General features: G+C 54.1%; 1 protein-coding gene across 1 annotated transcript; it reads left to right on the plus strand.

Annotated features, from left to right (window-relative positions):
• Window positions 1–2749: 2749 nt before the first annotated feature.
• On the plus strand, window positions 2750–9853 carry FOXD1 (forkhead box D1). The gene is made up of 2 exons (XM_065861605.2): window positions 2750–4100; window positions 8125–9853. The coding sequence occupies exon 1, from the start codon at window positions 2828–2830 to the stop codon at window positions 4076–4078; it is 1251 nt and encodes a 416-aa protein (XP_065717677.1). The 5' UTR covers window positions 2750–2827; the 3' UTR covers window positions 4079–4100; window positions 8125–9853.
• The last annotated feature ends 6629 nt before the right edge of the window (window positions 9854–16482 follow it).

Raw genomic sequence — 16482 nt, forward strand, 5'->3', positions numbered from 1 at the left:
CTTTCACGCCGTTTTGAGAAGGCACCTGCCGGGCTGGGACGGGAGCAAGCGAAAGATGCGCAAAGACAAGTCGCGATCTCTAGGGGCTACGGTAACGCCAGGTCTTAATTGTCCGCACTGGGCTGGCTCAACTGCCCCCCAGAAAGCAAGACCCTCGATTCCCCGCTCCGAGACGGACAAGGGCTTACATTACTGACCATGTCTGCCGGGGGGGATCCTCAACGCCCCGCCACCATCCCTCCGAGGCCACCGCGGCCGGGCACGTCCAGGAGGACACTCACCCCAGCCGGGGCCCGCCCGGTACGCCGGGGCTGCGGTGCTCCCGGGTGCTCCCGGTGCTGCCGAAGAGCCGCCGGTATCACACTCTCACTGAAACACCAGTGCGTCCCGACTGGGTGTTAGCAGGAGATTGCGGACAGATCCAGCCTTCTGGTTCTGCTTTCTTGGGTTTTTGCACAAAAAAAATTAAACCACACCGTTCTTCCTATTTGATAAAGTGAATTTTGGTTGCAAGATGGTTTTAAACGTTCATGCACATCAGAAAGTACCACAAGAAGAGCAAGGATAAAAGGAACAAAAAGAGAGTGAAAAGGAAAAATACTAGCTTTGTAAAAAGCAGAAACCTCTCGGAGAGGAAAAGTCCTTTCTGCTTTCCTTTTAGTAACTTGCCCTAGGACTCAAAACTAATTCAAATAGGCATTTTTACTTCCTAGGAATTGTAAATCTCGAGCGACGTTATCAATCTTTCTGCAGGAAAAAAAAATTAGTAGTCAGTTACTGGGTGTAAGAGTTGGGTTTTTTTAATTATTATTATTATTTATTTATTTCTGTTGTAACTTTTGGTAGTACTGTCCTGCAGGCGCCTTAGTAGCGAACAAAATGTAAATAGGATTATTTAGAAATAGTAGAAAGGATTATGTTGTAAATCCGTGGAACTGAGTTTGAAACAAGATGGCTTGAAGCTCTGACTTAGGACAATATACTGAACATGCATTTCAAGAAAACGATGTGTGTGAGTTGTTTGAGAAGAGAGATTTCAGCAGTAAGGACGCTAGGCATCAGCCCGTCCTTCTCACGACGATTTCTGCCTGAGCATGACATGGTCTCCTACAAACTCCCATATCAATCGGATCCTGATCGTGGGTTATCCTGTCAGAACTAGGACCGATGCGAATTTTCGAAGAGTTTCTTTTTAAGACCACGGTAATTGCATTTGTATACAAGTTTGGTTCCTCACCAAAACCCGCAGCCCCCGCATAAAGGGGGTCCCAGCTCTTCTGCTCTCCTCGGGTGTATCACCTGAAACTGCGATTTAGTTAGGAAGCAGTACTTCGTGTCGCTTTTCTTGGGGATGCTCTTCTTACATTCATAACAGAATTGGCATTTTAAAGGCCAGTGAATTGTATTACTTTGCATATGAAAGAGATAACGCTAATTCTCTGTTAGTGTTTCCCATAATGGAGGAAGCTGCTTCACTCAGTTAAAAACAATAGCCTTACAAGTAAACGATTAGATTAGCGGGGTTCTTTGAGAGCTTGCGAGGGCGACATCGAGAGATGTTTGATTTCATTTTAAAATGAATTAAACTGTGGAGCGGGAAGAGGAAAGTGAGGGGGACGTGTCTCTAAACCGTCCCGCGGACAGAAATCTGAAGTTTATTAACTCACCATATCTCTCTGCGGCATGATTTTGAGGATAAAGAAAAAACAGCTTCTCGCCAAGTCCCCCCCGGCCGTCCCCGCCGGCACCCCGGCAGCCGGGCTTTCCTGCAGCCCCCGCCTCAGGCCGGGCCCACGCCGCCCTGCGCCACGGGGCGCCGGACGACGAAATAGCGGCGGTGCGCCGGAATCTCGGCGAAAAGACGCTTTTTCTCCTTCCCACGGGAAACGGGACCCCGATCCTGGGAGCAGCCCAGGCAGACGCAGAGCTCCCAGCACCCTCCGAACGGCTCCTAGGAAGATGCTCCAGAACTTGGGGACAGACTCATTTGGTGTTGGTGTTTGCTTGGAGTTTTTTGTTCGTTTGTTTGTTTGTTTATTAATTTTTCCCGTTTTCTTTACCGGCGGTGTGTGTGTGCGTTTGTCTTTATTTCCCCCCTTTTCCACGTAAGACGGCCCCGCTCGCCCCGCGGTCCCCCAGAGTCCCTCCTGACGGGGCGAGGGCGGGGGAGGATGGCGAGGCGCCCCGCGGTGGGGAGGGAGACACGGCGCCGCCCGGGGCCGCCGCTCGCCCCACCACGCTCTGACGCTGGGAGCCATGTGATGGCCCCCTCGTTATAAGGCGGGGAGGAAGGCCGCCCTCTCTGGGACTCGGCCCCAGCCTTTTCACCGTCTTTCCTAAGGCCGAGCAAGCCGCCCCCTCTGCCCTCCCTCCTCGCCAGCCTCCTCCCCTCTTCTCCTCCCAGTACTAGGCGCGCTCCCTCCTGCCCCGCATCCATTAATGTCTGGGGGCTGAGGTGAGAAGAAGGGGGAACAGACTTCCAGGCGCGGCGGCACAGCCCCCCCCGCCTCCCAGTCCCCGACCTCAACCAAAAAAACCACAAAAGACCCCCCAAAAAAGGGGAGGGGACAAAAAAGAGAGAGAGAAAAATCAAAAAAGCAGCCAAAAATACCCTGAAACAAACCCCAAACCAGCCGCGGGAGCGCTTCCGCGGCGCGGCGGCGGCGCTGGGGGCCGGCGCGGCTCTGAGCGGCCCGCCTGCCCGCGGCGGCGGCGGCGGGGCGGCTCTCCGCGGAGCGGCGCGGGGGCCTGGCGGCAGCGGGGAGCGCTCCCGCCCGCCCACCGCGCCGCGCCGGCAGCCACCAATGCGTTGCCCCGCCGCCGCGCCATGACCCTGAGCTCGGAGATGTCCGAGGCGTCGGCACTGGCTGAGGAGACCGACATCGATGTGGTGGGCGAGGAGGACGACGAGGAGGACGACGAGGAGCCGCAGCCCCCCCGCCGCCGCCGCTCCTACGCCGAGGACGAGGAGGAAGAGGACGAGGAGGATGTGGGCGACCTCCACGACGATGCCCTGCTGCCGCGGTCGCCCGTGCGAGGCGGAGGCGATGGTGGCAGCGGGGCGAGCGGCGGGGACGGTGCCGGCGGTTCTCGGCCCCCGTCGCGGGGCGGCCCGCAGAAGGCAGTGGCGGCGGGCAGCGGCGGGGCGGGCGGCGGCGGGGCGGGCGGCGGCGGCAAGAACAGCCTGGTGAAGCCGCCCTACTCTTACATCGCCCTCATCACCATGGCCATCCTGCAGAGCCCCAAGAAGCGGCTGACGCTGAGCGAGATCTGCGAGTTTATCAGCGGGCGCTTCCCCTACTACCGGGAGAAGTTCCCTGCCTGGCAGAACAGCATCCGCCACAACCTCTCCCTCAACGACTGCTTCGTCAAGATCCCCCGGGAGCCCGGCAACCCGGGCAAGGGCAACTACTGGACGCTGGACCCCGAGTCCGCCGACATGTTCGACAACGGGAGCTTCCTGCGCCGCCGAAAGCGCTTCAAGCGGCAGCAGCTGCCGGCGCCCGAGCTGCTTCTGCGTGCCGTGGACCCCGCCGCCTTCCTCCCGCAGCCCGCGCCCCAGCCCCCGCAGCAGCCGCCCTGCGCCTATGGACCCTACGGCTACGGCTACGGCCTCCAGCTCCAGCCCTACCACCCCCACTCCGCCCTTTTCGCTTTCCACCACCCCTCCCCACCGTCCCGTCAGCCTCCCGCCGCCCCCGGCAGCGCCCCCGGCGCGGCGCTGCCCCCCGCCGCCGCCTCCGCGCCGCCGGGCCCCTTGCTGCCGGCAGCGGAGCTGGCACGGACGCCCTTCGGCTACGCGCACCCGCTGGGCCCGGCGCTGGCGGCCTCCCTGCACGCTGCCAAGCCCGGCAGCGGCGCGGCGCTGGCTCGCTCGCCCTTCTCCATCGAAAGCATCATCGGGGGGGGTGCCGGCCCCGGCTCCGGTCCCGGCCCCGGCGCGGGCAGCAGCTGCGCCTCGCAGTCGGCCGCGGCACCGGGGCTGGCCCGCTCGCTGGGGAGCTCCGGGGGCAGCCTGCGCCCCGCCGCCGCCCTGCCCGCCGCCTCCGGCTTCGCGGCACGGATCTCTAATTGTTAAGGGTTTGGGAGTCTTTCCGAAGGTAGGATCTAGGTTATCTCCTTTCTCGACCGCTCGGATGTCTAGTGGACGCCGCCCGGAGGGGTTGCGGGCTTTGCGCGGGGATTGCGCGGTGGGGCTCGGAGAGAGTCCGCCGCGTGTTTTTGCAAAGCCTGGTCTAGATGCTGCACAGGCAGGCGGTCACGCTCTTGGAAAGTTACTCGTTACTCCTTAAAAAGAAAAAAAAGAAAAAAAAGGTGATATGGTGATAAATAACGTCTCTAAACCGTTGAAGTTCAGAGATTCTCAGGTCTAGGAGCTTGAATACAGTAATGTACGGGAAAAAAATAAAAAGACTTGAGGGAGGACAGCAAAGCAATACTTTTTTCCTTTTAGTACACTTGTCTCATGTACTTTTATAAAAGAAAAGATTAACATGTTTACACAGAAGAAACTCAAGATTATAATTTCTTATTTTAACCTGTGTTTTGTATTATAATAGACTTATGGAGTTTTTTTATTTCGTACTTTATGCGTATTCTTTACAAGGAATATTGTTAAAAAATTACTGGCAAGTATTATTGTACCATTCTAATGTAAAATTTTTACACGTTTTCGAAAATAAAAAAATTAATTTTCAAAACAAAAAAAAAGGCAAAAACCAACCCAAAGACCAAAGGAGCCCAGCCAAACAATTGGCTTCATACTCTTCCCTCTGTAATACTTCTCCCTTCTTTGGGGCACTGATTTTTTTTTTTTTCCTTCGGGATTAATAGCACAGCAGCCGAGGAATTTTACAGCTTGAAATCTGTTATGACTGAATTTGAGCGAGAAGAAGAAGATCAGAATGTGATCTTCACAGTCAAAGCATTGTTAACGCTAGCAGGGAGTGAAAGACAACAACAACAAAAAAAAAAAAAGCAAGGACAAAAGAGGGTATAAATAGAAATAGATCTGTCTCTCGCGGGAGTAAAACCCAGTTCTGTAAGGCACCAATCACAGGATTGATTAAAAAGCCGGTTTTAAACTATTTTTGTACTTTTGGGTGTGTTCTAAATCACAACTGCTTCACAGTTGGCTTTCCGAGAGGCCCAAAAGAAAATACTACTAATAGGGGGCACGTACTGAACTTCAGAGAGGCTTGTCCTACACTCTTATGCTTCTGTGACGATAATAGGGACATGTGTTTCTACTTTTCAATACATATAATACAAAAAGAGCATTGGAATATACTCGTGTGACGACCTGATTAAGTGCACGAGCTATTGAAGTAAGGATATGTAAATGTACGGGAAAAACCGTGAAAGAAGCTTTTCTCATTCTGAACTCCAATCTTAACATGCATAAGGTCCATGGATATCTATTTCATAAACTAGAATGATTTTTTAAGCAAAAAGTGTGTCTCAAGTATTCGGAGCTTAGGCATGAAAAGAGAATAGCAGGTTTTAGGAGCAGATGTGTGTGATTGCTTGTTGTGGAATAGGAATACGAATTTTTCAATTCGGGGAGGCACTTTTCAAATACGACTATATTTATTACAATTTAGTAGATTCAGGGGTAAATTGTGTGAATTTTCTGGGTGAAAAAAAAAAAAGGAGGGAGGGATGTGTTTTAATGTTCTTTGGAAGGAAGGAGGTTGTTGGCTACGTGCTTTTACATATCTAAATACCTTGTCGCCTTTCTGTTAAGTATTCTCGTAGATAGGAAAGAGATGTTTTTTTCTGTTTTGTTTGTAGCAACGCAGGTTTAAAGTAACAGTTTTAAATAAGTGGAAAAACTGAATATAAAAACTCTACTGGGCTCCATTTGCCGCCTGCAGCTGGAGGGCCTATTTGAGTGCCCCGCGTTCCTTAGAGAATAGGGATGTAGCCTCCCGTTTAATTCCTAAAGTTAAAGGGAAAAGAACTCAGAGGCACCACATACGTGCCCGTAGGGGAAAGCGCATCCTCTTCACGAGGGAAAGATTAGCTTTCTTTTCCCGGTCCCGGCCGAGGGATGCGCCAGGCCGCCGCGCCAGTCCAGCACTGGATACAGAGTCCGGCTTAAGCGGCCTTCGGAGTTGCGGCTAAAATCAAGCAGGGGAAAGTTTTGCAAGGGAGAAAGGGTGCTGTAGCCGTGAGCACGGCGGTACCGGATTCCCCGCAGCGGGATGCTGCTTGCCATCGCTCCGGTTCCTGCCTACTCGAGCAGTGGCCTAGGTCGAGAAGCCGTGGGAGTCCTTGTGCTGCCCCCATGCAGTTAAACGGTAAGAGCAGGTTCCGACGACCCGGTATTTCTTTCTCTTGGCTTCCCCAAAGCAAACCCCGTGAAACCCGGCGACCTCCCGTGAGTGCAGGACGACCCGGTCCGTGGGGGTGGTGGGGTCCGAGTGTGCATGCCGTCCTTCCCTCGGGTCTCTTCACAAGAAACCCTTGCTCGAAAATCTACGGCAAGGAAATTGCTCAGTCACTTGTTCCTTACACGCGTTATGCTGCTCGTCTGCATCCTGTCAGGACAGGGCCTTCACCTGGAAGTTCGTAGGCAACCTGGCAGGAGCAAATTGTAATACGTGGTGTAGTTCTTTTTGTTTGGTTGGTTGGTTTGTTTGGTTTTTTTTGTTTTGTTTTGTTTGTTTTTTGTTTTTTTTTTTTAAGCATTGAGGAAAGGGGTCAGGGAAGGAGGCTGTGGTGCTGAGGGAAAGACCTCTTCGTTTGCTTTCTCTGAGTCCTCGGGGAAGCCACCCGGCCGAGGCCCCGGAGGCCCCGGAGGCCCCGCGGCCCCGGTTCCTGGAGCCGCTGCGCCGGAGCAGGTGCCACCAGAAAAGGCGCCGGCCCCGCAGATCTTTGATGGGCTCGCAGCACCTCCGAGCCCCGGCGCCTCATTCGCATGCAAATGGACTGCCGTGCCCCCACGGCTTTCAGGGCGAACAGGGAGGTACGTGTAGTCCTCGCAGGGACAGAGACCGGACGAATAATTCCTCCAGAATAGGCTGGACCCTAATAAACAAGCCGGTGGGACAAGAGGATGATGTCGTCTCCTTCTCCTCCTCCCAGCTACAAAGTGTAGATTCATTAACCCGTCTCTTTTTCTCATCATGTCCCCGTAGGGCTGAGAGGCGAATTACTGGAGCTGAATTGGGAGGGGATTGCTCTATATGGGGGCTAATGTTTCAATCAGTTCCTCCAGAAGGACCACACAAAAAGAAACTTTAGTTTATGGTGCTATTATGCAGAGTTTTAATCTAGGGATAGATTTAGCCAAATGTTATCTATTGGGAATTTAATGAAGCCCTTATGTATTCAATCGCTTTTTATGCCACACACAGTGTCTCTATCCAGAAACGTTTCCTTCTACATATTTCTTTGTTTCTGTTGGGTGATTTATATATTTTTAATTAGGTTTTTTTAAAAAATTTCTTTCCAAGCATCTTGTATAGCGTTTCTCTCAAGAAGGACTTCGTTAGGTCCCTTCCCACATCCCGTATAAGTTTCCCCTTCCCTCCCCCGTTTCGAAGCTGACTAGTTTGCACATCCGCACCCGGCGCCCTTCCCGCCGGAGGGCTCCCCAACTCCTTGCGCGGAGAAGCCAGACAGCGCGCGGTCTCTGCCGTGACCAGCGTGGGCTGCGGGCGGCAGCTCAGGCCGGGTGTCCGGCCGAGAAGTGGGGCCCCCGTGGCCGGGTCCCCGGCCCTGAAGCTGATCTCCCAAACCTTCCCCAACCACAGCTCCTTCTGGTCATGCATTCGCTCCTGGGCATTTTTCTGGTGCAGCGAGGGGCACCCCCGGAAGCAACGAGGTGTCGGCTGGTGCACCCCTCGTCCTTGTAGGCTGGTTTCAAATGCCCCATCCCTGAGTCGGGACGTTAAAAGGGTCTCACCTGCTCTCAGCTGCTCCTTTTCTTGAGGTGCGGCTTCCAAGGGCAGAGCGCACAGTCGCCGAGACTGAGGCCTGTGTGGGGGATCTGTTGGAAAGCGGGTCTGATTTAATGGCCCCTTGGCAGGACCCTTAGGATCCTCTCCGTACATAATACTTTCTCTCATTACTCACTGGAAGTATTTCAGTATTCTCCGACAATATTGTATTTGACAGAAACCACGGAAATTATGATCATGGCCAAACTCTCTGTGCACTGGGATTTACTAACCAAAGCAGATCCGTTTTCCAGCTTGTTACCAGCGGCTTCCTCACCGCGCAGCGAAGCTTCTCCTGCTTCCCTTTCGGCGCGGCTGCGGTCGCACACACTGGCGGGACCCGGAGACCCGCAGCTGGGTACCTTCCGAGCAGGTAGGTGTCCACTTGCCCCTCATCCGCGGCCGTGGTGACCTGCCGCAGGTGACTGCGGGGCTTCTCCACCCTCCTCCATAAGTCCTTTCCGCTCCACAACCCCCACCCCCGGTGAAAGCCACGTCGAGCAGCCACTGTCGACCCTCCTCTCGCTGCCCCTTCCTGCACTATAAAGCATGACTGAGGTGCGGAGGAAAGATTGGTGCGTGGGTACGTGAATGTACGTGTGCAGGAAAATGGCACTGCCGGCGCACGATGTGCTTTCCGATCCACGCTGCAGCCGCAAACATTCCCGTTGCCTTTCTGCGCAAGATGGGAGCCCATCGATTTTGGGGGAAGACGGAGACTTGCAGGCGAGCCTTAGGTCGATAGACTCCGTGTTCTTGTTTTTCTCTTGCAGAAGAGTGCCGTGTCCCGCCACCGGTCCTCGCCCAGAGGGGTGCCGTGAGCTGCCGATCCCACGGCCTGCCGACCTCCATTCTGTCGCCCGGCCCGGCTAGCCGCGCAGCTCCCGAGAGGAGAAGGCTGCACGTCTGCGGGGATCAGAGAGCCCCTCGGCAAAGCTCGCAACCCGTCCGGCGGCAGCAACGCGGCAGCCCCGCGGACTGTACGCCGCTGCGCAGCAGGGGAGAGCGTCCGCCACGGCGGCGGGGCACCACGACGAGCCAGCGCGTGGGAGCTGGGAGGCAGGCGGCGGTGGCTCGGCGGGCATCAGCGCGGGAACCCCGTGGAAGGGGCGCCTCGTAAGAAGGTGTGCCTTCTGTGGAGGGCTTCGGATCCGCGGGCCGCCGCGGCGAGGGCCAGCGGGGCTCCCGCTGCGATCTGCGCCTCGGAGGAGAAGAGAGACCTACCGGCTAGGCCCCGGAGTGCCCAGAAAGTAGAAAAAAATGCGGACTGGACTGCACGGAAGACTTTAAAAATTTATTATTTTTAGAATGCAGTGTCTAGCCAATTTCAGAAATGATATCACTGAGCTGAATTCAGAGGGAAGATTGTGTTGGTTATTCAAATCAAAATAGTTAAACTTGCCCTTTCTCCAAACCACAAGAGACCTGTTGAATTGATTCTAAGTTTTCCTTTCGTTGATGGAGCAAAACGGCATGCAGAAGTCTGTGGGGCCCCATATTTAGATGATAAATTATACAATTTATGTTGGAAGCAAAAGGATAAATAGAAATTACAGTTGTTGCCTTAATTCGTTGTCTAAGACTGGGAGAATCTTATCCACGGTTAATCCGAAGGTATTTCTCTGTCGTCCGTGCAGTAGAAATCTGTATGTGTGCATCAAAACAAGTGTGTACGTTCAGGCCTGTGTGTCTGGGACCCGGTGCTGCCACCAACCCGCACCCGGGCATCTATAGCACTGCGGTGGTCGCTCAGGCAAATGCCCACGCTTTGGAAAATCCTTGTAAAACCTGGGAATATGGCTTTTTCTACCACGGTGGACGTAGGTCTGCTTCTCAGCTTTCATTACGGAGGAGCACATGCACACCTGTATACACGAAATACATTAAATACACACAATCAAGATAAATGAGGTGTCTTCCTCACGTTTTATTTTCGTAAAATAAACACTGTCACGTCTGCTTATTCAGCAACCACCAGACGAAACTGATGGTTTTCTAATATACGTGTATACAGTGAAATTCCACCTGTCGGCTGCACGAAGGGAGGGATAAAGGAAAGGGGTAAAGGAAATCTTCAGATCAGTAACTCATGATTACAGGAACGATTGATTGGGAAAAAAAAAGAAAAAAAAAGTCCAGGGTAGGTGTGTCAGGTGACTGGCTTGCTCAGCAGTGGATAGGGTTGGGCATTACTGACCGTGGAAAATAATTCATACTATTAATTCCAGGCGGGGTCTGATTGCTCGAAATCCCTTCTGGGGCAACTCGGCGAGTTCTGTCAAACATACTCCTCGCCTTCCTGGAAGTCCTTAACTGGTCTTTCTCCGTGCAGACGGCGCAGCATGTGAGGCAGCGCACACGAGTGTGTGTCCTCGTACTGTCCCGCAAGCGCTCGGCAGCCGGCGGCCCCGCTAGGACCAAACCGCAGACCTCCTCCTCTCTGCCTCCCGCTTCTGTAGGAGAAGCTAAAAGGGCGGCTCTGCTCTGGAAATTAACCTCTTTAGATCGCTTTCAGCACGACTTCCCTCGCTATGGCTCTTCCCCGGGTGTTCAAATATCTGCCTTTCCGCCATCGGGACACGTTTTTCGGGGGAGACTCTCGTCCCTCCCGCACTCTCAGGAGGCAGATTCCCCGGCCCGCGCACCGGAGCGGAGCTACAGACAAGCAACATGAATGTCTCTGCTTTCAAACCGACTCCCTTTCCCTCTAGCCTCCTCCCGACCCAAAGGAAGCCCGCAACAACTTGCTAACATACGTGCAACACAAAATCAGCGCTCCCACACGAGCTTTTGAACCCAGCCGCGGGACAGCTGCTGCGACTGCAAGACGGAGCGGTTCGCCTGAGGGAGCGGCGCAAATCTCCGTGACCGCTCCAGGCAGAGCCGAGGGCCCCGCAGGGAGTTCGGCTGGAGAGGACCAGCTGCTCCGTGTATTCTCCCGGCCTCAGGTACGCTGCGGCCCTACCTCGGCTGCCCTGAGCACCCAGTCGCCCGCCGGCAGAGTAGCCCTAAGTTTCCGTCGAGGGAGCGCCCCTTGGTTGATAACGCGCTCCGACATGGACAGTCCGTGGCCCAGGGTCGGCCCTGCCTTCGGCACCCACGAGGGGCGTTTGGAGATACCGTGGGGCGCTGGGGGAGGGTGCGGAGAGCCTGGTGCCGGCGCTATAAATCCCTCGGCAATTGAGTTCTGCACCTTTGATTTGAAAAATCGGATTCCTTGAGTGGAAACAGTTGACAGGAACCTAAAAGGATTAGCTGCATTCCACACAGGATCATTTTTACTGGTAACATTTTGAAACGATTGATCCCTTCCAGACCATAAACAATGTCCAGAAAAATGATCTAACGAGACTTCCATTGTTTCCTTTTGTCTGCGAATCCCCTTTCGCCAGCAGTTTGATAAGGGACTTTGACAGGCTGGGTCTTAATTCTTCGCTCCCCCTGCCGCCTTCTCCCGAGCGAAGTATTGAATTTGAAATCGCTCATAATTTGGTCAGTAATTCAAATGGACCAGAGAGCGAAGAAGTGTGGGGAACGGCAGGTAGTGAGGACGGAGCAAGGAGAGCGGGCGAGTAGACGAGTGGCGGCTCAGTTGCCGCAGGGTGCCGAAATGAAAGACGGGGACTTTTCCTTCCGACCTGTTTCTCCTGAGTGCTTTTGTGCCGGCTTGGCGGAAGAGAGAGAAGGGGAAGCCCACCGGTGGACACTGTCTCCCGGGCCGTGGCGGTGAGAGAACCCATACGCAGCCCGCAGCCTCACCCCATGGCTCGGAGGGGCTCGCGATCCACCGGCCTTGCCTTGCCTTCCCCCTCCCCAAGTCCTGTCTGAGGGCAGGAGACTTACCAGGGTGATATTAGTGAGGGAGGGGGCGAGGAGGCCCTGCCCTGCCGTGCTGGCCGACGGACTTTTCCTCTGTTTTGACACCTGCGTGTACTGCCTCATGCACCTCTCCCTGATTTATCGCCCAATTAAAGGTTCAGCCTTCTTCAAACCACCCGAACTGTTTCCCTCCGCACCTTCCTCCCTGCGAGGAGGCAATGGTGGGCTTGAATGTGGGGTGGAAACCCTCCTCAGTCCCCTGCCTGCCCCTGCACCCGCACCAGATCCCTATCACGCACCCTTGCAAAAATGCAGCTTCGATGGGCCCTCCGCGGGTCCCGGCTCCCCGCTCCCTGCCGACAGCCTGAGAGGCGATGAACCGAGGCGGGCAACCGGGAAGCAAGCCTCTTCTCGGCGCCTTCTCCTTCCTCTTCCTTCTCCTCCACGCGTGTGTGATGGCGGGGACTCGCGTCCCCGTGGCGAGCGGGCGGGGGCCGAAGCGGTGCACCGACGGCGCGGCATGGCCCGGAGCTGTGCCTTGCAGCTGGGAGCTCTTCCAGCCCAGGACAACTCACAGGGGAAAACCCGGCCAGGAAAGGCACCTCAGTTATGCATACCCCTCAATAAAGAGACAGCAACTCCTATCCCTCTGAGTCCTCAGGACTCATCCTTCGTGTCAGGCTCCTTCTTTTTCTTCTTTTTTCTCTCTCTCTTTAATTTCAATTTTTTCTTTTTTCTTTTTTTTTTCTTTTTTCCCCTTTTTTCCTCCCCCCCCTCCTTTTTTTTTCTTTTCCTTTCCCCCTTGCGCCCCCCCCTCCTTTTTTTTTCTTTTTCCTCCCACAGAGAATAAGCCGCTCCCCGGCGCAGATTGGCAGCATTGAGCATCTTCCTAACTTTGTCTTCCTTGCATCTATTAATCCACCTTTCTAATTAGACTAATTAGAAGATATGTGGAGTGTTGCTGGGTCCATAGACTGAACTGCTTATGGCTTGTGAAAGGAAGACTGAATGCCCACCATGGGAGGTGGCCATTCAGGGGGACGGTAACAGTTGCTACATTTATCTCCTGCCATTGTAAAGAGCTCTGCTTAAAGCTCGATTAAAATGTTTGGAAACTAATGCCACCCTGGATCCCTCTCTAATTAGAGTGCCTAGATAGATCACCCTGAGCAGTCAAAAGAAACTCCTTCCCGGGTCTGGCTTTTCTGTTCAGCAGAATTACATGTTTCCACCACCATCACCCCACCCCCACCTCAAAAAAAGAAAAAGAGGAGGGGAAAAAAAGTATAAAAGGATGGAGAAAAAGAGATAACGCAGCTATAGAAACTGAGGGCAGAAAAATGGCACTAGACTGAGGTCTTCCACCACAAGCGTGAAACTTATGTTCGGGCCCTGTTTTTCTGCTCGCACGGCCAGTCTCTCGGTCCTCGGGATTTCTCAGTGTCCAGGGTGCTCCCGATCCCGTCAGAGTAGCAGGGGAGGGGGGGGTCTGGATTGAGCTCCCCAGCTCGAGGTCTGCTGCCTGCTGCTAGCTAGGAGGGAGCTTGAGGAAGGGAAAAAGGCTGTCACTCTCCTCCCCTTGCCCAGCGCCCCCTCGGCCGTGGTGCGTGCGCAGGTGCGGAGCCCGGCTCCCGGCTCTCGCCCTTGTTCCGCTGGCCTCCGCGCTAGGTCATTCCGGCGTGGGTCGGAAAGCACCAGCGGGGTATAAAAAGGGAGCAGGACAAGTGGGGAAAGGTAATCCACCGGGGGAACGGCTCCTACATCCAAAACACTGCCTGAGGCAAGCCCAGGGAGGGAGACGGTTTCCACCGGGCCCGCCGGCAGGTGTGTGGGAAAGGCGACTAAAATCTCTCCTGGGGTGCTTTGTGTTTACAACTGGGAGTTGGGAACACCTCCGCGGATCCAAAACCGCACATAGACGTTTGCTCCCGTTGCAGCAGCTCAGACCCGAGTTTCCTGCCGCACAGCCCTGGGTGCCCCGCTCCCGGGGAGGCCCAGCCCCTGTGGAGCGCAGCGGTATCTGAGTACCTCATAAATCTGCGGCGCCGCTGCTTCCCCATGCGACCGAGGGATTTTTGTGCTCATAAACGCGAGTAAAAGATGGGTGCTGACGAGGGAAGGGAGGAGGAAATTTTTTTCTTCATTAACACCACCCTGCTACACTGAGATGCTTTAATTTATGGGTTAGTTATGACCAAAAGTGCCTGAAAAGATCTCACACTTATGATTTGGCAGGCGACGAGCTCCCGACAGCTTGTGCCGAAGACCGCACTCACCTGGGGGGCTACAGCCTCCTTTGTGCCGGCAAACAAGGGCGTCGGGGCGCCTGCGGCCCCGTCAGTACAGCCGGCGGGGCGCGGGGAAGGCGGATTTCACCCCCACGTCTTTGGTGATTTCAGCGCACCACGTGTCAGCAGAGTGAGATAAAATGGGGTAATGTTGGATTTTATTTTATTTTTTTTTTTTAAGAGCACTTAATGGGCCTCTCTGGAGAAACAGACGTATCTGCCAGGGGGAAGCATCCGCGTCCCGTTCTCCCTGTCTTCCCGCAGGAGAGATCCCTTCGAGCCTTGTGGAGCCGCTACCTGGTGGGGTCTCGTGGGAGAAAAACCCATCGGACTGGGAAGCACGGAAAACCAAGTGGACTCTTCCCTTTTGTTCCAAGCCTCCAGAGCCCCTTTTGCAGACCCCCATTCTGCTGGAGGGGGAACGGGAGAGAATTAGGAGGGTCTGGTTAGTACCCTCCTCTTTGCCCCAGCAATCAAACGACGTTGCTGGAGGGAGGAGGACTGGCTCAGGGCCCGCGATGAACAGGCGGGTGGGAAGGGGGACACACTCCGCCGTGTCTCGGGTCTGGCGTGCTCTTCCAGACTCGCTGTCCTCTGCCATCGGCCGGGTGGGGAGCTGTTCACTGTGCATCACCTCTGTTCCCAGTGAACTCGATAGGACGGGTCCAAAGGACAAAACCTATCCAATATTTCCCTTAGGAATGTATTTTATGTATTTTTTTATTATTTTTTTTTTTTTTAAATCCACTTCAAAAGCGAACCAAGCTCAGGGAACAGATGTACGCAGCTGCAGAAAGCCCATCTCTCCATTATATGCTCCCGAGAGGATTTCATCCCTTCACCGCTCTGGTCCGCGGAGCTAGAGGCACCCCTAAGGCCACCTCGGGGAGCAAGAAGGCAGCCTCCTACGCCAGGGAGGGGGGTTTGGCCCTGGGGGATCTGCAGCAGACTTTCCCCGGCTACCGGGACAGGCCCTGAGAATGTAAGGAGGGAGGCCATCCCCTCTCCACAGGCAGGCTTGTCGCTTTTTCCTGCTGTGCCCCTGCCCTCAGCCATCCAGCACGGATAGCTTCTGGGGCCTTTCACCACGAAAGGAAGCTCCGGAGCTGCCGAAGAGACAATCAGGACAGGGTGCCCGGCCTGCAAGGATCAAAGGACAACGGTGAGGGGCAGAAGACAGTTTGTTGAGCTTCACTCAGTTTTAGAATTTTCTTAATTATAGAGAGTGCAAGATCTTCACAGGGCTAGTATCTGCATTTCTGGACCCCCAGGGAAAATCCTGATGCTGATGACCTCTCTCTTTCAGAAAACAACTAGATGAGAGCTGAGGTTGCTCCCTCCCTGTCCTGACCCGATGGCAGTTACAGCTGTATGTCTGGTAGTCTATTGCAATCAGCAGGTGGCTGAGCTGTTTGACTACATTTTACATGTTTCATACTGTTTTCCTCGTGGGCGTTTTACTGCAAATTTCCTTGTTACCACTGGGGATTTAAAAAAAAATTTAATCCAAATGGGAAGTTTCTGCAAGTAGCATAAACATGGGGTCAGTGCTCCGGGTTGAGATGTTTAGCTGAAACCTATGCCTCAACACCCATTTGCTCCTCTACTCCTGCGAGTCTTGGCCGTGTCCTTACTCCGTTGTTCCCTTGTGCAGTTGTGCTATTCACCCCGGACTGGGCAGGGAGGCAAGAGGTGGAGCATTGGATGATTTGGGGGTAGGAAACGCTGAGGGCAGGAAGAGAAGTTGGGGCAAGCCTCTCTGAAATCCAGTCCTCGGTGAAAATCCCCCGCAGCGGTGGCGCAGGGTCAAAGTCGCCTCACGGCCCGGGAATTTCATTCCCGAGGAACTGGTTGCTCTCTGAGAAGTACGGAGTTATGAGTGCGTTGAGGGTTTTGTTCGTTTGTTTGTGTTTTTTTTTTTTTTCCTTTGTTGTTGGTGTATTTTTGGTGTTGTCGTTGTTTTGTTTGTTTGTTTGTTTGATGTTTGTTTGTTTCCTTTTTTTACATGCGGCGCTCAGGACAGGAGCAGGCCAGAAAGTGACTCAGCATTGGGCAGTGGGGTGATGCGGGAGGTCCCGCGTCCTCCTCAAACCCTTCCCAGGGTCCCAAGGGCGGCTGCCATAGTGAAAGTGGGGGCAGAGGGTCAGGGGCTTTACTAAGAGCAGTTTCGGAGGCACAGAGACCTGCCCAAGCGAGGGGTTTTGCCTCGGAAATATGTGTCTGAAAGCACGGCACCCCTCGCCATCTCCTGTCAAAGTAAGCTTGTGATCTGGCCGTCACAAGCTGGCCAGAGCAAGGACTTTCCCCAGATGTTGATGGCAGAAAGAGATAAAAGGGGAATTAAAATAAATATTTGTCCTTCAGGAATGGAAGTTATTGAATTCACGCCCCAAAGTTTGCGCGTTCTAATGAGTTTTGTCAAACATTAT

Source organism: Patagioenas fasciata, chromosome Z (genome assembly GCF_037038585.1).
Source record: "Patagioenas fasciata isolate bPatFas1 chromosome Z, bPatFas1.hap1, whole genome shotgun sequence".
Taxonomy (NCBI): domain Eukaryota; kingdom Metazoa; phylum Chordata; class Aves; order Columbiformes; family Columbidae; genus Patagioenas; species Patagioenas fasciata.